Here is a 23213-nt window from a genome sequence, read left to right as displayed (position 1 = left end):
TTGGACTTGGTGGTGCCATGCCTGAAGCTGTTGATAGGTTTAAATCGGGCTCAAGCCCTGCAGAAGGTTACTTGGAAGAGAGATAGCTGAGACTTTTAGTCAGACTCGTGGCATATCCTACAGTCTCTTCGTATCTCTGTTGTGTCCGCTTTAAAATAACTTCTACTTTCAGCTAAGTACCCCATGAGCAAACTGGAGAGTGAGTGAGAGGAACAAGCTCTCCCATGGAGCGATGGGCAGTTATCTCCCTGTGTGGCTTTCTTTAGAAATGCAGCTCTCTGTCATTTTCAGCAGCTTAGGAAGGATATTGTGAAAAACAACACAGAAATTGTTTCCATTAGCACTATGTAAATGAATGCATCACTTTGTTGTAAGTATAATAACATATTTATCTTTTTCTTTGGTTGCTTTCTGAAAAGGAAAAAGAGCTTTCATTTTGATTTTACCATAAGGTATCGGTTCCTTTTAGGTTCCCTATCCCATCTCCTATATCTTTTCCCCCATGAATTGGTCTTTTGTGCCTTGTTTAACAGTTCCTGCAGGTCTGGGATGCACAGTTTGTGCTTTAGGTTAAATTCTGCTTGCTGCTTTGAAACTATGGCATCTGCTGGCAGAATGCATTGTTGAAAATGACTGCTCTGCCTTTGGACCACACATACAGGTTCCCAGGATGTAGATTGAATGGGAATGAAGTTACTGAGAGTAGCTTTGAGCAGTAAAACATGGAGAAGGTAGGGTTTTTTCTTCCCTTCTTCCTAGCCACCAGAGGATACAGCGTAGCTCCAAAAGGATCATCAATGAGCAAAGGCTTTTCAGTTCCCATATGTTGGAACTGGAGTGCTGTAGGTGGCACTCAGTGGCTCAGGTTGGGGTTCAGCTGTGCAGTATCCAAGTGCAGACCACCAAATCTTCTCCCTGTAATCAAAAAACTGAGGACTAGCCTCTTACTGGCAGGCTATCGCAAATGCATGAGACTTCACTGAGCTTAAGAAAGAGGAGACAGATGTATGCTAGCAGTGGAGTTGTGCTCTCTGAGCTGCCTCTAAGACCCCCTTGCTCTGCAGGGTCCCCTGCTTCAAATCATATGGTTACTGGACATTGTTTATTTTGTCCTCAGTTCACAAAGTTACTGCAACTCCATGTCCCTCGAGGCCAGAGGTGAATGGCTTCTCCAAGGCCAGATTTCAAGGCAGTGGTCCGTGTAGAAACAGCAGCACTACCTACAAACTCATTGCAAGACAAATCTCCCAGTATCCTAGCATTTGCTCTGTTAAACAAGCTCTAGTGGTCCAAGGAAAGCCAAGCCAGCCTTTAGGACGTAGCTGTATGTGATGAGCTGCTTTATAACTTTATTGCCAGCTATGCCTATTTTGACTTACCTCTGCTCTCCTTCCTGTCCCCTTGTTCTGTTTGTCATGGCAAAAGGTTGGCGCATGTACTGCCTGTGATGGACTGCAATGGTGCGAAAGCTTTGTCCCATTCTTTTGGAGCATCTGCTGACCTTATCTGAAATCAAGGGGGCTGGCAATGAGGAAGGGGTTCAGGAAGGAAATGAATTGCCATTTCAGCTCCTCTGCATTACACTGGGTGACTGACTTTGTCTGTGAGCACTGGGAGAATTACTGGTTACTGAATTGTCAAGAAACACTGCAGTCCAGGCAACAACTGGGGAGCTAAGACCATGGCGGCTGAGGTGGGCCTCTCGCTAGGAGGGGTGTATCATCAACATTGATATCTCTCTGCATTGCTTTCTTGAATGAAACCTTGCGGTATTTGGGATCTGAGACTCAACAGACAATCATTCCCAGTGTAGCTGGATTGCTGATCAGTTCTGTGAACCTGTGCTGATTCACCCACTGTAATTCAGCGTCCAGCACAGCTCCTGCCATGTGGTGTCTGGATAGCCCTTGCACAAATCTGGGGAGCACCTTGACTGTTGGAAATAAAAGCATTGCTTGCTTGTCAGGATGAGGGCTGGGTAATTTCCTACCTAGTTACACATTTACCAAAAGCTCTTCACTCTCATGAGTTGTAGAGCACTTCCCCAACTCTTGCTCCATGGACCACAAGTGCCTTGGGTTGGAGGGTTCCTGGGCAATAGGAAGCGGGGATAATGCTGGTTTCTGCATGCTGCGTGTCTCTGAGGCTCTGCAGGGCAGTGGCTAGGCAGAGTCCAGATCATCTCTCCAAGTGCTGCTTCTAAAACACACCTTGCAGCGGTTGCTGAACATGAACACACTGGTGAAGATGGACCCGGTCCCTCCTCTGGCTCAGCAGTGCCCATGTTATCTGGCTGGTTGCTGCATGAACCTCCCTGGGCAGCTGGTGGAAATGTAACAGGAGTTTACTTGTGCCCCTTTCCTGGCAGAGCAGTGCAGCAGAGGAGAGTAAAGGCTCAAGAAATGCTCGATGTCCTGTTGAGTACGTCTAGCCTGCTGTAGGAACATGAAGGCTGCTGGACAGGAGTTTCATGGGGAAGCAGAGAGACAACTCATCTGATGTGTCATGGAGACCTGGAGTTACTTTGTCCCTTTGTTTGGTTTGACCACTGGAAACTTGGTGGAACAGGGACAGTGAGCCAGCACACAGCTACAGTTTCCCAGTGGGAGGGACAGATGCTTCGTACCAAAGATGAACCTTGGAGATCTGTTGGTAGTGCCTGGCCTGAAATGGCTTAGAGGCCTGCTAGTCCTTCAGTGATAAAAGTCCTGTCTTTCCTGTTGCCCCCCTGCAGGACTTGCCTGGAATGAAGGTAGTACCTGAGACCTTCTTGCTAGGAAATCACAGGTGTTTGGCTTCATTTGAATCTGGTTTGGATTGCTTAAATTTTAAATGAAATCTTACTTAAAGGCTAATAACTGGCATAACTGCTCTAAGTGATTATTCAGTCCCCCTTACTGTAATATCTGAGTGCTTTGCAGCTTAGTTTGTACTTTGCCCCAGAAGGGAGATTATTCCTTCCCTTTGTCAGGTGGGTGACTCCTGGTGGTGTGGTGGCTTCTCCTTTCTAAGAGTCCTAAAACATATAAATCTGGCTATATGTCTTTGTTCAATCTGAATTAATTTCTTGAGCTAGGGAGGGAGCCTGCAACTCCATTTCTGGACAGTTCACCTTTGAAGGACTTAACTGCAGGTGGATGGATTTTGCCCAATCAAAAATAGTAATTAGACAACTCCCAATTCCAGATAAAGATTTTCTTTCTAGCCTCTCTGCATAGGTCTGGTTTTTGTTTTCCCCAGAATTACAGAGGTGAAGTATCAATAACACTGTTAAAAATCACAAACCAGGGTCAGGTCTGGCTTTAAATTATAGCTGAGATACCAGGGCCTTCAGAAGCCCTATGGATAAAACCAATACCTTGGACATTGCTATGGGGGTTAAAACCTCTGCAGCCTGGGAATCTGTGCAGCCTAGGTAATAAGGGGGAGCTGCCTTTCCAGGGACAGGGGATATTGTAGTTACAGGGCTGTGGTAGGAGGAATAGAAGAGACAGTTACCAAGGTGAAAGGATTCTGGATTAATATTTGGCATCCTGAAGGATAAGAATCAGGAAAGAGCATGAAAGAGGAAGTAGAGAACAAGCATGGTCATCTCATCTTTCCTTTCATCCACATGAAGAGCAACTGTTTTGATAAGCTGCATTTTCAGAGGCACATGTGCAATATCAGAGTTCCCAAGAGGACGTGTGACAGGACTAGACTAGCCGAGCTGAAATTCAGCTGGATTGCTTCAGGAACAGTCTGTACATCATTGTGAGCTGTGATAAATGGTGACTGAAGCAAATGATTTTTTTCAGAATTGCCCCTGAGCTCTCCTCAGTGGGAGTCTGAGCTCCCAGGGGGAACAAGAATGAGTTTTTTGCTGGAAGCGGGCATGGTTTGATTGTTTTGAGAGCTTGGAGCAAAGCCGTCCAGTAGCTGAGAGGTGACTAGGTGACTGTTGTGCTTCCCTCACTTGGTCAGCAGGACTAGCTTCTGCCTGCTTCTCAGCCCATGGAGCTGAACAAATGAGAAGAAAGCTGAGCCTCTGTCCTGTGCTGCTCCCAACAGCTCTGTGGGTTTCTCATTTCCCTTTGCAAAGCTGGAGCTGGAAATGTCATGGTCATAGGAGACTTATTTGCTGGGAGCCCTCCAGCTGTGTTTGGAAAGCTGTGACCTTTCTGGCTTCCAACACAGAATCAGGGACTTGGTCATTTTGTCATATGCTTTGGGGGAAGAATGAAGGTGCAGTGCCTGGGGTTGTGAGGTAGGAAGGGAGCAAAGCCCCTGGCTTTGCCTTAGAGATGAGTTAGCAAGAGGCTATTTGCGAAAGCACACTCTGCTTTGGACCAAGAGGGAGCTCTGGCTGAGTTGTGTTCGCTGCAGTTCTATGCCATTATTTCCATAGGGCTTAGAGGAAACCATCCGGCCCACGCTAATCACACAGTGGTTGGCAACCTTTGTGCGTTTGGCGCGTTTCTGATCTGTGCTGGAAACAGCACAGAAATACCTGCTTTCCTGAAGTATTTGTGCTGCATCCAGCAATATTCTAGATGAAGGCAATGCTGGATGTTTTTTTCTCTGAACGTTGCAGTGCTCCAAGCAGTGAGGGATGCACAAAAAGAGAAACATGGGAAATCTCGATGTTTGTCTGCTTCCTACCTGTTTCCTGTGCTTGGCTACTGAGAAACGTTGCGTGTCTTGCCTGTGCAGTCACTTCCACTGCTGAACTGTAATTCCTCTGAACATGTGGATGTGCTCCTGCAGTTCTCTCCTCACCCTGTGGGTCTATCTTCTTCTCTGTCACCCTTCAAGGGAGCAGTGGCTCTGCAGGCCCTCCCAGCCTGCCTTCCTCCTCACTCAGGTCTTCCCCCTCTTGTCTTTGTTGAGTCTCTCCCTAATTCCTGCTAGGTTTGACTGTGGCCTTCGTTGCTGGCCCTTCTTCACCCTCTGGCTTCTGAATCCTGGGCAGGGCCAGAGCAGGAGGGGCAGGGCCAGAGCAGGAGGGGCTGAAAGCCTTCCTGCTTTCAAAACGTGTGTAGTGTTGTCTTCAGCTGTTTCTGGGACATGGTGTGCATTTTGTTGAGTTTGGTTTAGGTGTTTGCTGTTCTCGAGTTGGTGTCCTGATGTACCTGGTGTGCTCTGGTGCCTGACCTCTCTAGTGTGCCTGTCTAAGGGACTGCAAGCTCCCAGTGGCAGGGAACATGTATCTGTGTGCGTGACCGTGTGTGTGTGTGTGTACACATATTTGCTAGTGCTATACAAATAACCACGTGTCACGGCTTGTAACCCCGCGGCAGGCTAACTGCTTTAGCGATGCTGGGATATGCAAGGTATGGCACATGACTCCAAAGGTGGGACGCGTGAAGGCCATGCGTGCAGAGTGCTTCAGGTACTAGTAAGTAACGCACAGTTCTCCGTGTTGTTGTGGCACAGATCCATTTCCTTGCAGTAGGAGGTCGTGTGTCTGTAATGACTGCCATGCCATTAAAGCATGTTTCTCTGTCAAGCGTGAGGGAGGGAGGAAGAGACCTTTCCCCTGAGAGATGTGCCGAAAGCTGCGTGCTCTTCCCCACCCATGCAGATTCTTAGCGTGCTGGCAGGGGGCCTTGAGAGGAGACATTGGACTGGCGCTTGCATACTGTCCGTCCCTGCTGCATGCTTGAATGCAACATATAAAGTGAGTATTGTGCCTGGTGTGGAAGCAAGCTGTTAACAACTCTTTTCTCTTTGCCTCTAGCCCTGATGAAGAATCTTCACAGAAGTTCATTCCCTTTGTCGGGGTGAGTGTTACCTTAGTTATGCTGCCTCAAGCCAGCTAGAATATGTCCACAAGTGTTAACCTGAACTTACCTGGTTTTTGGGGTAGAGCAGGAGTGCTGGGTGCTCTAAGGTAGAATGTCAGCATGAACATCTGATGGTTGGATGCAACTGCCTGGTATGTAAGCAAACCTCTAAGATCCCTCAACAAACTATAGGGTGTATTTTACTGTCCTGGCAGCTGGCTCTGGGCAGCTCTGTACTGCATGCATGCCTGCCAGCACTGAAGCAGGCACCATAGCCTTCCTATTGCCTTGTTCATTCAATACAGAGAGGGAAGCATGGCACTGAAGTGCTCTGATCCACAGCCTGCCTTTGCTGCAGACCAAAGCACCTAGGTGGTGGAGAATTGCTGCTGGGCCACGTGCAGAGGAAGGTGGTGTGTGCCTGGAAACGTGATCTCAATGTTGCTGTGCCCAGCATTGTCCTGGGTGATTGATTTGGCCAAATTTGCTATTCCAGTGTCAGTCCTCTGTGTGCTTGTCATGAATGGTCTCTAGTCCTCTTAATATCTCATCCACTCCTGGGAAGTGGAGAGTACATCCCACCAGGGAGATAATTTATACAACTGTTAAGTTTGAGTCTGGGGCAGTAGCTGTTTAATGCATTTTATTATGTGAATACGTATTTGGGATAGTAGTCCCTGACTTTTCCTCCTGTCTTGTCTTTAAATGTTCCCAGCTCAGGTGGCCAAGTGCAGAGAGTATCGAGGCAAGGGTTGTTTGTGCTTCTGTCACTGTATTTTGCACACTGTGTACTTTGCCTTTTCTATCTTCCCTCCCCTTATTTGATCATGCTCTTCATTAAGTTTTAGTATAAAGTCATTGACCTACAGCCAAAAGGATATCCCCTGACTGCTCTTGAGCTACCGGATGTCTTCTCCACAGTTTTTGCTGCTCTCTTGTAGCTTTTCTTTCTTGCATGCTGGTTGTGTTGTTCTGCCTTCTCTGTATTAAGCTGACTTGTGTGTGTTCCCGTTTGTACTCCTGTCAGTGCGTCAGAGCTAATCTGAAATCCCAAGGCGTTTAAAAAGCTTAGTCTCTCTTGCCCTCGGGCTGACCCTGCTTTCACTGTGGTGTCTCTTTGGAGTGACAGTCTCTCTCTGCAGTGTTCTTGAGATGACAATCTACTTTTCTTTGTTGAAGGAAAGATGTCTTCTGCAAAAGAGAAGACACATCTTCCCCATTTGTTCCCTGCTGATGAGCTTTGCTGTGATCTTGTCCCTCCCATGAACTGTGATTGCTGGTGAAGAACTGTTGTTATGAAACACCTGTTTCACCTTTCCCAATAACAAGAAAAGTCCAGAAGAGCTTGGAAGCTCCTAGACTCGTCTCACTATAGCTGCTAGGCTCTGCAAAGCTTTTCTTCAAGGCTGATTTAGTTCAGTGCTATGTGCATGCAAGTGGGGCTCGGTGTTTGTCCAGTTGCTCTAAAACGATCGTTGTCCTGACATTAGCAATGCATTTCCAGTCTGGATTTGATTATCTGAAAGTGGGAAGAGTGAACAGCTCTGTGTGCATAACACTGCCAACCCCCCTAAAAAACTTGCCTTGAAAGCACAGACTGACTTCCTATGCCGCCTGGTGGTGAGGGTCAAATCAACGCTACTTTTTCTTGCTTCTGAAGTGTTCCTGACACAGTAATTCCGCATGATCACATCTGAAGAGATTCTGAAAGGCCAATTGCAGGTGACTTACAAAGTCTGAGGCTGAACATGAACACCGAAGCTCTTTCCCTCAGCTGCAGCCTGCTTGGAGCTGTTGGCCAAGGAAGAGAGGGAGCCAGCGACGTTTGAGTTTGTGACTTCTGATGTTGGCTGGACTCTGTTGGCTTTTAAGGTGCAAAAACTGATGTCCTGCAGCTGGATTGTGCAGTCTTTGAGCCAGAAGCAAGCAGGGCAGTGCTGTGCTGCTCAGCTGGGCTCTGAAGTGTTGGGAGCAGAGCCTCACAAGGGGCCAGTCGCACATGAAAGCCAGGGTCGGGTGGTGAGGCTGCATAGTTGTGCACCTGTGTTGCGCCGACAGCCAGTTGCCAGGAGAGTTAACAGGATGTGCCTCCTTCCTGAAGGGAGAGGAGGCTGGCTGCTGCAGCGTTCCTGCAGGGAGGCATTGTTGGGACTGCAGCAGTCTCAAGCACCTCCCTCAGTGGAGGGAAGGGAAAGTGTTTAACCTTGTCTTCCTCCCATGTGTCTGAATTCAAGCATCTTCAGTCAGCCAGCAAGGGGGAAAAGGCCAGAAGAGATTTCCTGTCTGGCTTGCAGATCAAGGTGGCTGTAGGCAGTTTTCTGTGTTGCTTGTTCTTCCCCTAACTCTTCCGCCTCACCTCCTCTTGCTTACAGCTAGTTACAGTCTGTGAAATATCTTCTTGGCGTTTAACACATACAGCACAAATGGCAGCTGGACTCCAGAGCCTGATTTGTTGCCCTTTGCATGCAGACTGGCCAAACTGAGCTGCAGCTCCCTTCTTCCAAGCCAGTCCCCCCTCAGGGAGCCTCTGCACACACTGCTGAGTTCACAATGGCTTTTCCAAGACTGGAGCTAACAGAGCATCCACAAGAAAGCCTGACAGCTCTCCAAGATCTAGTGTTGAGCATACACGCCCCCCACTCTGAAGTAGGTCCTTTTTCTTGATCCTATAGCACAGAAATGTGCTCCCTAGAGATGTGGTCTAGATATGGTCATGTCTGAACTTAACGAACTTATGTTTTCAAACTAAATAGACTGCATGACATCATTTCTCATTCTAAAGCAGGTTTTATTGACTTGAGATCCCTTTGCAGCTCTTTCCCATTTGTCAGTGTTTATATAGGGTAGACATTAGCCCTGGATAAAAGTTCTTTAAGGACCTTAAGAAGGGTCTTTCCTCTGCAGTGTCGTGAGTAATGACCCCTGTGCACCGTAGCAGATTATCTCTGCAGAAGGTCCCTGCTCTTACATCACCAAGGGTCATTTTATCTTTCTAGGCATAGTGTGTTCCTGGGAGCTTGTGTCTGTAGCATGCTCTGTTCCACAAATTATTGCCAGTGGCATTTATTGTTAACCTAAATGTACTAGCTGGTGGTTGGCAATATCAGAACACATTTGTATCCTTATTACAGTGTGATTGGGATTATTCTGACCTGTCCATGTGGTGGTTTATCCATGGCTGTGTCCAGAGGCTTTGCTAGGAGCTTTATCTTCTTTGCTGGATACTTCCCTTGTTTGGAGACCAGAAAACTCTCATCAGAAAGTGTACTTTGTTGCTTTTGTGGTTTCCTAACAAACCCCAACTATGCTGCACCCTTGAGGTGACTGTACGTGTGCAGTGAAAGCAGTATGTCTGTAATTAGCAGGTGTATCAAAGCAATGCTAAAGGGATATTTATGTTCCTTTCTCCTCCCTGCCCTATTCCCACAGGTGTCACAGACAGGCACTGTAGTTGCCATAGCTTGGGTCTGATGGTGGGCTATTCAGAGCTGTGCAGATCTGTAACAGCTCCATAGGGTCTGTGCTGTCTTTTGTATAGGTCAGGGAAGGGTTGTGAGCTGGTACTACTTGGCTGGATGCTGCTGGGACCTGCCTGGCTCTTAGAAGACTCCACTTTTTAACATACTTTAGCACTACTGTGACTGCAGGGATAGTGCCAAGGGGGGTGTAGGGATGAGCTTAGTTTGGGGGTTGGGGGTTCACAAAGTTCAGGGGACTCCTGTTGCATAGTCCTCCTCTGCAAAACTCCTCTTCTGTTTTGCCCCCTCTAGGTGGTGAAGGTTGGAATAGTGGAACAATCTTCTGCAACGTCAGGTAACAAGCATCTTGCGTGTGCTTTCTGTGTTGTACAGGTGGTGGGAATGTGACTTCACATGCTGAACAAACTTGTCCTTTGCTGATGTCTTGGAGTTTTGTAAGGTGGAATTGGATTTTATTAGCTCCCAGTTCTGCTGCCTTGACTCCCAGCAGCTGTCCGCAGAGAGGCCTTTCTCTTGAAAGAGGCCCTTTTTCTTGTTACTTTACAAGGAGCTTCAGGCCAGCTGAAATTCCAACACTCTCATCCAGGGAAGCTCCACTCGTATGTGTAAACACCCGTTTTTCTTGCGTGTGTTCACAGTGGGGTGGATTCACCACTGTGGTTATTTGAGGTTCCTGCTCCAAACTGGGTAGGCAGTTCATTGGAAGTTCATGCCTGTCTCCCTACGCTGGGCTCAATTGCCTAATAAAATCAATCTCAAACATGTGCCCAACACTGGGAACTCCAGGATAGGCAACCAGTTTGCCAATCTGACAACATATTTAGACCCTTATTGTTTAATGGGGGAGTACAAAGCTGATTTACACGATACTGCCTGCTTACACACGTGGACTTGGGGCAGTGCTATTTTATCAATGTGAACTTGTCTTCTCCTCCTTCATATGCACTACTAGTCAGGAATATTTTTTTTCCTCATCTGTTGAGATTGTTTCTTATATTGCTTCACTATTAAACCCGGATTCCTGTAGCCCGGGTTACACATAGGTTTGTGTGTGGAGGCACCCCTTCTGTGGGTTACTCCTTCCTGCCACGGTGCTCCCACCATCCTAAAGGGCCAATGTGAAGGGAATGATGCCTTGGTTATGGAGGGTGGAAGCAGAGGGGATGGGGAGATCCCTGTGATCAGCTCAGAAGTACTGGAGTCTCCGAGAGTCTCAGAGTGGTGCTGCCTTGCAGTGGTTGTGGGGGGAGATTCCCCAGCAAGGATCAATGGGCTGGGCTCTGACTGTGCAGGAGCCTCAAAATCAGCTGGGAGCAAACCCTAGGAGAGCAGATGCCAGGTGGAGAGCCCAGAGGAGTGTGAATGTCTGTGCCTGCCTCTTACCGAAACATAGAAAGTCCTGTGGTTTAAGTGTGAAAGCAGTCAGAACTGATGGGCTAGCTGATCTCTGGATTGAGTCTGAACAAAACCCATGCAGCAGGAGTGTGGGCAAGGAGACTGAGCTATTCCAGTGTGCACATGCTGGGCTGTGAGACAAACCCAGACAAACAGTTTGACTTCTTTTCTGCAAGGTGACTCTGATGACGCAGCTCCCTCGAGCTCCAGTGTCCTTTCTTCTACCCCACCTTCTGTGTCTCCTGCTGTGAAAGAAGCCTCCCCCACACCACCTTCCTCACCGTCTGTCACAGGCAGCTTCTCATCCTCAAGGTAAAGCATGTTTTGTCTCCTTACAGCTCCTTGGCTGTTTTATCTGACATACACATGAGAGAGGAAAGCTCTTCTAAAGGAAAACCTATAGCTCTGCTTTCTTCCTCCCTAGCAAACACTTGAAGTTGTTACCTTTCCCCTTCACCTCTTTTGCCTCTGGAGCGACTGTGTCCTTGTTGGCTGACAAGGAACTAGGGAGGGCAGAGGGGATCTTGCACCCAATGGGAAGGCTGCACTTCTCAACGGCAGACACATTTGAACTAGTAAAAGGGGCAGTCTTGTTTCTGATAGTCTGGCAGAAACTCTAATTCTCATGAGCCATTGTAGCAGTCTGTTTGGGAAGGTTTGTGTTCTCTGTCTGCTGGTATTTTCCCTTTGAGACTGGATTCTCATGGGGACATGTGTAGGCAATAAAAAATACTCACCCTAATACGTGTGAGTGCTAGCCTAATCCCTCACAGTCCTTATGATTTTAAGGACCAAGCGAGTGTAAGGTCAGAGTGACTCTGTGGAATGAGCAGGCTTTTTCTCTGTGAGGGGAGAGCTGACAGTTGTAAGGTGGCATAGTGGAACTGCAATTCCCGTTCATGCGTGTGAAAGCATATCAGAACAGCAAGGAGGCGGCACCCGTAGGCAATGTGAAGCTCTAGCTTAGCTGAAATTTTTAGGGGTGAAGGGAGGAAACCCCTAGAAAACTGCCGCCAATAAAGAATTGCCCTGGCCAGAACTCTCATTTTGTTGCTGCACGAAACATTGGCGTAGCTGTCTTAATGCTTTGTGTGCAGTTCTGGTACCCAGAAGCACATGGTGAAGTTAAAGGTTCAGGGGAGTTAACAAGATCAGGGGGACAGAGCAGCAGCCTTGTGAGCAGAGACTGGAAGCGCTTGGACTCTGCTGTTTGGGGGAGGAGGGGAAAGAAGTAAGCCACTCAGTTTTGCAAAATCACAGTGGTGGTAAGTTTGTTGAATATTGAACTGTCGTTCACCAAACCTGTGGTACAAGACCTGGGGGCATGCAGTGACACTGGCAAGAGGTCAATTAGAAGGGAGGAAGGAAGGGACTTCTGCACACAGCAGGAAAGGCATGTTGGGACCATGTCTGCTCCTGCTACTTCTGTGGCAGCAGAATCAGGAGATCAAGGAGGGGTTAGGCAAATTCATGGAGAGCAGATCCATTAATGGTAGTTCAGGGATGTCCCCTCTAATATCCCTAATCCTGTGATAGTCAGGCTGGGGAAGTCCAAGGGAGTCCTCTGCAGTTAGAGACTGGGCTCACATGCTCTCCCTAAGCAGCATCTCCTACTGTCCCTCTTGGAGACAGAATGGGGATCTTTCCTGCCCACCCCAGAGAGCCCTGTAGGGACCTTTAGCCTTTGACTTCTTAAACTGGCTTAAGAGTTCCTTTTTAACAAGAGGAAATGGAAATGTGGAAGTCCCAGTGTAGCAGGTACCCAGCAACAGGAAGGTGTTAGTGGCTGTTAGCCTGTGCCAGGAGGCCCAGTTCCCCAAGTCCCGCCTGTTGGCTCCCTGTGGTTTGGTGGCAGGAGAGTCCTTGTCTGTCCCAGGCTGGTCCCAGCAGCAGCTGGCTGGCAGCGCAGAGAGCTGGGGGCTGAGCAGGATGTGGAGAGCAGAGCTGACTCTTATGTGTGAGCTCTGTGTGGGCTTTCCAAAGGTGGAAGTGGTTTGGGAACCTGTACCCACAAGAGTGTAGGCTATTAAAGTTGTGAGCTGTGAATGTGATATATCTGAAGTTGACACCCAGCTCTAGGAATCCGGTACTTTTTGGTTTCATGCCGTGTGGTAAAATCATCAAGAAATGAGGAAGTTTAGGTTCAACACTGTTCCATCTCCACTGATTTGTATGTGACAGCACAGGGGGTAGAGGGTGACCCAGACTGAAAGATTAAGCCACATGTTTAACTGGCAATGGAACAGAAAATCCTGCCTGGGCATAGTGAACATTAGGATGCTTTGTCTGTACAACTGAGGTGAGAAATGTGATGCAAGGGAGCCTTAAAATCCAAAGCTGCATCTCCAAAACATCATCCTTGAAGAATCTCACTTCTGAAATTACCCTGAGAACCCAAAACCTGGTTTTGGTGATCAAAGATGAACTCTGCTTTGTGGTCTGCTTTCAGCTGAATAAATTGCAAAGAAAAGGAAATGATTTGCTGAGAGGCCCTTAATGATGGGATGTCCTTGTTTTACCTTGAGAGTTTCTTATTAGACAGGCAGTGTAGAGGGATGCATATTTCATTCAAGATCACAGATTCATCGTCCTTAACAATTCCCGTTTCTCAAACAGGGGACACAGACTGGTAGATAAATTAAATTAGTTTTTTGTCTAGTACTTGCATTTTATTCAACATTCTGTCATTGTGTAGGAAGAAGTATAGGTTGTCAGTTGTAGGTCTGCTGAATGATAAACCCCTGCTCTACTTGGGGTTAGCTAGTGAGAGGCAGGGACAGGCAAGGGGTGGAATTTCCCAGGCTGCTCATCTTCTCTTTTCTGGCTCAAGAAAGGCTGGCAGCATGTTTTGGTGACGCACATCTGTTACCACACGATGCGCGGGAGTTTTCAACAGCAGATCATGTCCTGAAATCTGCTGTTGTTTAGCAAACATCACAGGACTGGCAAAGGATTTTCCCAGCACTGGAATTCCCCAGCACACAGCAGGGCTGCAGGGCAGATCGCCCCATGCCAACTCCATTACAGAGACCTGGGGAGAGCAGAGATCCTGTGTGACCTGGTGGAGCATCTGGACAGGAAGGGAAGCAGCTGATGACAGGAAGAGCTCATGAACATAGGAGATGGAAGCAAGTCAGGGAGACTGGGAACTGCGTGCCTAATGTTCAGGGACCCACTAGCTCTTTGGTCACCCCAGTTCAGAGCTGATTTTGGCAGCATGGCCTTTCTTCCCCACTCAAAGACTGGATGCGATCTGGGCCACCTCAGGGGCTGCCTTTGCTGGTTGGGTCACTGAACTCAGCATCGCGTTAGGAAAGTGCTTGTCTGCTCCTTTTCCGACCGCTCATCCCTGTGGCTGTACAGCAGGTCAGCTTTTCTCAGCTTATTGCAGTTCTGTGCTGCCAAACCGATGCCACCATGTAATGTGACCCAGGCTGCATCACTCAGTGATGATTTCTTGTGCTTTTGTGATTATCAGGTCTCACTATGAAACATCACTGCCTGATTTCCCAGAGAGCCAGGGACTATCTGGTCAGGAACAGCAGCCACTCTGAAAAAACCACAGATGGGGGGAACTCTGCTGAGTGCTGCATGGAAATTACCTTCTTCTCTTGTTTTCCAGCCAGAGCCTTGGTGCTGAGTTGATGGGCCTGCAGGTGGATTACTGGATTGCAGCTCCACCCATGGACAGAAAGAGAGACCCGGAGAAGAAGGACCCCTCCACTACCAAAAACACACTGAAATGCACTTTCCGGTCCCTCCAGGTCAGCAGGTTACCTGCCAGCGGTGAGATTGCCACCACTCCGACAATGTCCATGACTGTTGTGACAAAAGAGAAGAACAAGAAAGGTAAGGTGGACGCATTTACTGTTGGCAAAGGCCAAGAATGCAATGCTGCTCTCCCTGTTCTGCCACTCCAGGGCTGCCTGACTTGTCAGTCTGGCATTACAGCACCTTAGTCATGTTTTTATCCCCAAAATCCTAGTCGGTCTGTAGATGAGAAGTGACTGCATAAGGTGATAGAGTTTGAAAGGGTGGGTCCTCTTTGTGCTGTAAAAAGGGGATGTGTTGACCCTTACAGCTGAACAGCTGAGATGGTATGGCCCAGAAGAACAAAGGTAGGGACAGAGCAAGGATATTTGTGGGTGTCTGTGCAGAAAGACAGGAGGCACGCTGCTCTGGACAGCTTTCCTGTGTTCCTTGTGAGCCTGGTGGTGGTGGTTTGGGGTGTTGTATGAGGTAAAAGGCAGCTTTTGTGGCCCAACCACCACAGTCAGGGCAGACCCTTCAGCCTGTGCAACAGCTCCATGCTCTGGTGTCTCCTCTGCCGCATGACAGAGGTGCAGACAGAGGCAGGACATGTGTGCATCCCATCATGTTGCAGCACGTGGCAGCAGCCCCAGCAGAGACATCTTGCTGGAGCTGACGTGGCATCCTCTTGTTAAAATACTACTGTCACAGCTGGACAAACACACCAGCCAAACCTGCGAAGCCATTGGTAGGTGTGCTTGTACTTACAAGAGGTGTTGTCACTCAGAGCGGGACGCAGCAATGTAGGCTTTGCTACAGGAGCTCTTATGTTCTTGTACATAGTGCTTTGTGGGACAAAAGGAGGTAGAAAAGAAATGCTCTCAGTGCAAAGCCTGATGTTAACTTTTTTTTTTAATCTTATGCTCTTAAACTCATGGCTTTGAGTTTATTTTCTCAAAACAAACAAAAAAGGCACTTTAAACGTTGTCAGTAATTCTGTATTTGCTCCTAGCCTTGGTAATGTGAAACATAGTAGAAATTGAGAACAGCTCTGCGGCGAAGTATTTTCAAGGAAGCAGCAAGGCAGTTCTGCACTTACATTCAACTGCCAGGAGCTGTCCTTCACGACATCTTCCTGCCTATGGGCCTGGGAGTCATTTCTGGTGGAAGCAGGGTTTTGGGGGGCTCTCAGAGAAGGTCAACAGAGCCTCCTGGACCAGTGGCTGCACCACATGGGTGGATAATCCTGCAGCCAGGTCACTACTGGGCCAACATAGCTGTGGCACTGCTGGTACCAGAGCTCCCACCCCTGACCACACCCTTTTTAAGTGGCATGCCTATGGGCGAAGCAATCCTGAGACACTCAAAATGTTTACTGGGGCTGGCCCAGCCTGGAGCAGTGGTGTTCAACACCACAAGCTTTTGCAGAGCCAGTTTGTACATCTTTGCTCACGCATTTGGACAGTTCTCGGGGAACTGGACCCCTTTAGGCTCTCCTTATGCCTTTGCTCTCCACCAACTGCCCGTAGTTTCTATTCCCTCCTGCTCTCCAGGCATCTGTGCAGCCCAGCTCATGTTGGGCCGCTGTTGGTGCAGTAAACCTGCCTGCAGATACATGGGGGGATGGAGCGCAGTGCTGCCCGGCAGCCGTGTGCAGTGTGTGGGACTCCCCCTAGGTGGTGCGGCCGCCCGGCAGATCCCATCAGCCCAGCACAGGACACAGGCTGGGGACTGCTACAGATGCAGCTGTTTTCCCTGGTGTCCCAGCAGAGCAGCAGGAGTTACCATGAAGGTGCCCTTTGGGGCTTGGGTTATGAGCTGGGAATGCTTCACGTAGAAACACTTAGGCCTAAGATGTCCACGTGCATAGATGATGGTGCTGAGCACTGACACAGTCAAACTCCTGCCAAACAGGGGTGATTTTAGGAGTTAAAATTAGAGTTAGAATTTCAGACATGAATGTTTAAATGCAAAAACCCAAACAAGTCTTGGTGCAGCTCCTGTGAGTGGCAGAGACTCACTATGTGACGGTTTGATTTTCTTCCAGTGATGTTTTTGCCCAAGAAGACAAAAGACAAGGAGGTTGAGTCAAAGAGCCAGTGTATTGAAGGAATCAGCAGGTTGATTTGCACAGCAAAACATCAGCAGAACATGCTGCGTGGTAAGTGCAGCACTTGCATCCCGTTGGGCTCTGGGGTGAGACTCAGCTGCTAGCGTAGTCCTCCAGGGAAAGGGCTGACCTGGTGTCCTGCCCCATGCCCTGGAGCCAATGTAATAGGGGTGTTCTTGGGGAATGGGCTTGGATGTGTCCAGCATGAGGGAATGCATTAATAGGTCTGGGATGTGGGAAAATCTTCCCTTACCTAGGAACTCCTCTGAATCAGTGTCCTGGATGAGGAGGACAAGGGCTGGGCCTGGCTCTGTTCCCCTCCCTGTCATTCTCTGTTTCACTTGCACGTCTACTCTAAGTGATGGTAGAGAGCGGTGAGAATGTGGCTGCTTCTCTAGGCAGGACTCTAGCACAAAGGCATGCCACAGCAGGAGCCGTATATGCATCTTGCAGACAGACCTAAAGTAGCTGTCAGTGGAGCTGTGCATCCAGTATCAAAAATATCCCTACAGCCTATTCAGTTGATAATCCCCACCACCGTTAACAGCAGAGGGATCTGCTTAGGTCACCTCCTTAATCCTGGCCCAGTCTCTGTGAGACTGGTGAGCATGAGGGGTGGTCACAGAATGTGTGTCACCTCTTTAGGAGACGCAGATCTCCTGGTTAAGAGTGCCAGTGAGGAAAGACTGATGTCCATCTCTGTAAGAGTGCATTTGCCCAAAAAAGAAAATGGAGTGTGTTTAGGAAATTTGAGAAACCAGATCAGGTGACACTGAAATCAGCAGTCTGGAGAGCTCCAGTGTCAGTGAGTGATGCTGGAACAACAATCTGAGCTGTTGTCCCTAAAAGTGGTCTGCTCTTGAGCCTTTCTCCCCCATGTGTGCAGCTATTTACAGCAGTGGGGTGGCCAGGCAGAGCAGTGCCTGCCCTGAGCACAGAATGTGGCCCGGCCTCCCTCAGCTGACTGCAGGGAAGTTTCTAGCAAAGCTGTTTCAGGTTGGCCACTTCCACTTGGTATTTTCTAACTCTCCTCTCTTTTTACCCTCCCCTGCAGTCCTGATCGATGGGGTGGAGTGGAACGACGTCAAGTTCTTTCAGCTGGCAGCACAGTGGTCCTCCCATGTCAAGCACTTTCCCATCTGCATATTTGGACACTCCAAATCTAACTTCTAGCTGTGCTTGGTGGAGGGACCTTCTGTCCGTCCCGGGGACTGCACACCAGGAGCCAGGAATTGCGTGCCAACTCTGACTCGCGTCGCTCTGCCCTCTCCTGCAGAATTAATTACAGATGTGCTTGGATTACCTTTGAATTACTTTTTTCTATTAACTCTTAAGTTTACTACAAGGGAAGGAAACCCCTTTAAACAAAGGCAAAAAAACCCAGTCTTAAATATAGATGTGCTGACAACATGAAGTCGTGGGGGAGTTGGCAGGAGCAGGCAACCTGCCCAAGAACACCTACCACTTATGAGCAGATAGCTGAATAACTGCACTGCTTATTAACCTGAGACCTCATTGGTGTGAATGGGCTGGGGGAGCCGTGGATCAGCTCAAACAGATTTTTGCGGAAGATCATGCGCATTACGGTGCATTTGGCCCCCTCCCTCTGTATTTCTAGGAAAAAAACATGGCCAGTCTTTCTTCCTGCTGCCAAAGGATGAGAGATCAGCAAGTCTGGAGGGAGTTCAACTGTCCAGTTTAAAAAACAAACCACTCGCATAGCTAGGGAGGTCTGGAGAGGACATCCCCTTTGGAGTGTGGAGTCTGCCATGGGGATAGACAGGTGTTTGTGCTGAAGCAATGCCTGAGGAGGGTTGTGCAGCAACAGGAGTTAGGGAAACACTAGGTGTAAGGAAACTCCAGTGTCCCAGGTCTGTGACAATGACCAAACCAAGCCAGTCACAATGTCCCCGCAGCTGGCTGCGCTGCTGAGGGACGCCGCGTCAGTGGGGTCGCTGCTATTTACATACTCACACCAATTATTTACCTGTCAATAAAACCTCGTCCAGCCTCTAAAGGGAAAGGATTTTTTTTAACAGCTGCAGATTTTTTTTAATGCTTTCTAAAAAAAAAAAAAAAAAAAAAAAAAAAAGAGGGGAAAAAAATTAAGTTGCCAAAAAAACGAACCCAGGAAGATGAGCCGTTGTCTGTGAAGTGATACATCACTGTAGTGGCTGGACCAGGAGCCAGCCAGGCGCTCTGCATGTCCAGCTGCCTTCCCGTCCATCTGTCAAACTGCACATGTGAGGTAGCGTGGGCTGCTTTATCTGCTGCCTTTGTCCTGCCCTGACCTCACTGTGCTCCCCAGAGCCTGCTGCCGTCTCCCTCATGCACCTCTCCAGGATGGGTGCAGACTGCCTGGCTTCAGGGCCACTGCAGAAGTGCATTTTCACCATGCCATTGAACCACCCAGGACCTCTCCTCAAAGGGACTGAGAGACTGTAACAAAACTGAAGGGTGCTGGGGGTAGGCAGTCTCCCGCAGGCTGCTTTGTAGATGGACGTTGTCCTTACCTTCTGCTTTCTAAGTGTTCCTCCCCACAGGCATTTCTCTGTGGATTGCATCCCTTCCTCAGCAGGATATGCTTTTGCCCTGGCACAGCATTGCTTATGGGTTGAGGCTGTGCTGGGGGTTTCAGTCCCAAGGTGCAGTGGAAGCTGTAGCTAGGACGTGAGAGAGGATGAAGCCAGCCCAGGTTCTCTGTCCACCTCGGGCCGCAAGACATCCTGTGAGATGGAGGAGTGAGATTTTTGGGTGTCTTGCACTGTTGGCTTGGCTCTGGCTGCACTTGTGTTCACTTCATACACCTTGCTGCTGTCAGGGACACTTGGGGTGCCAGGACAAGGGGATGCTCTTACAAGGAGACAGCGTGACAAGCTGCAGGTCTGGGTGGCTCTGGGTGCTGCAGATGTGTCCTTTTGCTCTCTAGGCTTCCCAAGGCATGCCTGGGAGGGACTGGGAGCAGGTGGCTGCTGGGGTTTGGGGAGCAGAATGTGCTTGCCATGTGGAAGAACAGACATCTCTGGAATTTCAGGGTAAGGGACTAAAGTTTTTGATGGGGTGGGTCCTTTTGGGTCCCACCCTTGTGGACAGGCCAGGCTCTGTGAGCATTTCCAGAAGGCACTTTCTGAGGGCAGTAATGCTTTTGAACTTTTTGGTGGCTGGCTCTGGGGGGTTTTTTTGTTTTGTTTTGGTTTGTTTTTTTTTTTTTGCCTGATCCCTTACCCTTGGGTTTTTAAAGGCTTTGGAAACCCGCTTTGCCCTGCTTAGCAGGTCCTGCTCTGTACAGGGACTGCCCAGGTTCTTTTGGGCAGGGCAGTGGTGGTGTGCTCAGTTAGGCCTTCTCCTGCTGATGGGGAGTGAGGGATTATTAGGCGAGAGTGTGGTCCCTGCTGGATCTAGTGCCTGTTGCAGCTCACAGCACGGGCTGCTTCACCAACTCTGATTTCATGAAACCCTTTCCCAGCAGAAGTACAACCTACTTGGCGAGGGACTGGATATTCCCTTCAAACCACACAGGGGAGGAGGATATGGTCCCATGTCCGGTGGCACGCTGCTAGGCAGGACATATTGTCTAGTTGCAATACTCTGTTTCTTCCTGCAGTCTGCTAGCTCTTGGCTGTGGCAGAAGCTCGGCTGTAGTTTGAACGTTGTTGTGTCCATCAGTTCATGCTTTTTCGGTTGACCTGAGCTGATGCTCTGGGACTGTATAGCATTGCCTAGCAACGGTAGCGTGGGAGATGGTGTATAAGCACATCACTTCTTTTTCTTTATTGAGGCTGTTGCATCAAAAAAAAAAGCTTTTTAAAGGAAATTAGTCAGTGTGTGATTTCTTCCTCAAGTCTCACACTGGTGTGACGAGTGATTGGGCTGGGTTCCAGCACCAGGAGCCGCACGCAGCCTGGGCAGCTCTCAGTGCTGGAGCGTGTTACTGCTGGAGAGGTGGGGTGGACTGACCAACTGCAATAACTTTGTTTACTGGGGGGGTGAGGGGGGAACCATCACTGTGCTCCTCTTTGTATTTCAACCTACTGTAAAGAAACAAATGGTAGCTAGGACAGGATTTCCAGGGTCCTGCCTGTCAAATGTGTGTTGCCCTGCTCTACTCTGTGTGTGTGTGTGTGTGAGAGAGAGAGAGAGAGAAACTCTTCTGCTCATTGCATTTCATGTTGGTTTGTGTTTTGTTCTAACTTCATACATGCGAATTCACCAGGAAACTTTCTGTATGCCTGAGACCTGAGGGCTTGCATCTCTGCAGGGTTTCTCCCCTGTGCAAAGATGCTGTTGCTCTGAAATGCCCCTTCTGTGCAAGGAAACATCCCAGCTTCTCAGCCTTGTCCTCCTGGAGCCCAGCAGTGTCAGGCTGGGTCTGCTTGTGGGCAGCTCTGTGCCCAGGGGGTGGCTGTGGTGTTTCCCAGCCTTGGAGGCAAGGGCTGGCATGTGAGTTTGGTGGTGCTGCTCTGGTCAGGGTGTTGTGCCTCTGTTGTTTCTCTTGTATCATGTGGAGCCACTTTGTGCAGCTGTTTCTGTCCCTGACTGTAGGAGAAACAGGTTTCTGTCTCTAAGGAAAATGAGCGTCAAAGCATGCATGTGGCTCAGACCATTTTGGGAAGGGGCTTTGCACCTGGTGACATGAATGAGTGACTGATCTCGGATCTCCCAGCTCCCCAACAGTTTCCTGGGGCACCCTGCCGCGAGCAAGCCCCGCCGGCCAGAGGGATCCCTGCTGCAAGGCCAGGGAGAGCTGCTGGGGCAGCAGTGGGCCTGTGCCTGCAGAGCTGTGCCAGCCTGGAGGAATTAGGTGGTTGCATGCAAGTCAGTGAGTGCAGGACGGCTTAGAGCAGAGACAGCACTGCTCTCTGTTTGGCTCTTGAGAGTTTTGGTGAGGAAGGTGCAACTCGAACGAAGAAACACAGTGGCATTATCTTGCCTGCCTGCATTAGACAGGGCTTGCTTTGGAGCTTTGTGGTCTGACAGCAAAGGCAGGGGCTGGAGCAGGCAGCATCTGAGCTGATCTCTGGCTGGGAGGTGCTTTGAAGGTGGTGTCCCCTGGTGTCCCTGTCCCTTTGTGTCCCAGAGCTCACCCCTGCTCCCCACAGAGCTTGTTATCTCCTGCTCCCCTGGCTGTGGCTTCTCAAAGCAGCCGGTTTCTTTTCCAGCTGCTCTTAGGCGAAGGGCCCCCGCCTTGCTCAGAGGTGAGGTCTCGGGGACAGGCTCACTGCTGCATTGGGCTGTGTGACGCTGACCTAGTTTAACAGTGCTGGCGAGCAGATGAAAGATGGAAGGTTTTTGTGGCGTCATGTTGCACCTTGAGTGCTTCCTGGTCCTCTGGGTTGAGTTTCCTGGAGACAAAGGCTGGACCTCAGCCCTGAGAGCGTTCAATCAGGGCTGGCTTTCCTGCTGTGCTGGTGAATTTGTAGACATCTTGATGTTTTAGCTCAGCGTTGCAGTTTCCATCCAGTTCAACTGTTACCGGTTACATCTCAGCAGTAACTGCAGAGTCCTCCTTAATTACATATGAGTTTGGGGAGAGCCACTGTCTCTTTGGCTGTGTTTTGCTGCTTTAATTAGTATGTGCTTATGGCTTCATCCTGCAGAGAAGGCAGGGGTAGGTGGCTGGGAGGAGGTTTTTGGGGCTGGAGGAGATGTGCCTGTTTGCTTTCCATCATCAAACTCAGCAGACTGCCCTGTGCTTAAGCTGTGATTGCAGCAAAGGCCCTGTCGTGTTTCTCACCAGCAGCATGTGCTGGAGGGAGCACTGGAGAGCTGGGGTGGAGGGCATTGCATCTGGCACCTCCAAGTTTAAAAAGAAAATCCTGGTGAGAGGCAGCAGAGCTGGTGGCCTTCTCCTGCTGCTTGGTGTGCAGAGGGATTGGGAGGGCTGGGATTAGGGCAGTCCTGCCATGCAGTGGTAAAGGGCTGGGGGCCCTGGAGCTTTCTTGAAGCTAGGTTGGATGCAGTGCCTCTGTCCTCTTTGTTCAGGGGGTCTCAATCTCGGCGGATAGCTGTGTGGTGAAATTTTAGTGTGATACTCCCTCTGGGCTCATCTGGCAGGGAGAAGGCCAGAAATGAGCCCTAGCATCTCCCAGAGGTTTCCTGGAACCTCTTCAGTGGGGTTCTCATGGGAGATGCTACTGGCAGGGCTGGCTGCTGCACGGTCACTCGGCTGCTTTGGGACAGACTGGGGGAGAAGGGGACATGCCAGCTTGGAAAGCAGCAGGTCACTGGTTTCCTTAAGGAAGAGCCACCAGTATGGGGCCACATCCAGTCAGCTGCTGCTTTGCACCTTGGCTGGAGGGTTGCCAGAGCGTTGCCTGCCTGGTTGGGTACATGCCATGGCCACAGGGAAGTGCATTGCGAGCATGGGTACCAGTGCTGCGTGCTGCCAGCCTTGTCTGGACTGCAGCGTACGAGGGGACGTTACCACTCTGTAGATTCCTGAGTTGTCCATCTGTTTCATTGTTGTATTGTTTGGGTTCTAGGTTTGGTTTTTTTTTTTTTATGAAGACAGATTAAATGTAAATAGCCTTTTTTTTTTTGGAACAAACTGCAACGTGCTCGACCTCGTCAACTATTTTATGGTACTAATGCAACACTAATAAAACTGGACATGAAAGCACACACCCGTCCCTTGAGTCGTCTCTCAGCAGGGGCTGCTCTGGCATGACTGGGGCAGTTGTCTCCAGTAGGAGACAGCAGCATGGCTTTCTGGCG

General features: G+C 49.3%; 1 protein-coding gene across 11 annotated transcripts in view; it reads left to right on the top strand.

Moving 5' to 3' along the window:
* PACS2 (phosphofurin acidic cluster sorting protein 2) overlaps positions 1 to 23120 on the top strand; it is an 84412-nt gene extending 61292 nt beyond the window's left edge. For 7 of the 11 annotated variants that reach the window (XM_052800798.1, XM_052800797.1, XM_052800796.1 and 4 more), the window contains exons 19-25: positions 420 to 452; positions 5720 to 5762; positions 9536 to 9578; positions 10816 to 10951; positions 14262 to 14488; positions 16437 to 16550; positions 17554 to 23120. In XM_052800798.1, coding sequence (XP_052656758.1) covers positions 420 to 452; positions 5720 to 5762; positions 9536 to 9578; positions 10816 to 10951; positions 14262 to 14488; positions 16437 to 16550; positions 17554 to 17672 — 715 coding nt within the window. In that variant the 3' untranslated portion in view covers positions 17673 to 23120. The remainder of the gene's footprint in view (positions 1 to 419; positions 453 to 5719; positions 5763 to 9535; positions 9579 to 10815; positions 10952 to 14261; positions 14489 to 16436; positions 16551 to 17553) is intronic. The other 4 variants (XM_052800804.1, XM_052800802.1, XM_052800801.1 and 1 more) reach the window with 1 other exon arrangement.
* Positions 23121 to 23213: the final 93 nt, after the last annotated feature.

Source organism: Harpia harpyja, chromosome 11 (genome assembly GCF_026419915.1).
Source record: "Harpia harpyja isolate bHarHar1 chromosome 11, bHarHar1 primary haplotype, whole genome shotgun sequence".
Lineage (NCBI taxonomy): Eukaryota > Metazoa > Chordata > Aves > Accipitriformes > Accipitridae > Harpia > Harpia harpyja.
Note: the sequence above shows the minus strand (reverse complement) of the source record. Positions and strands in the feature narration are given on the sequence as shown.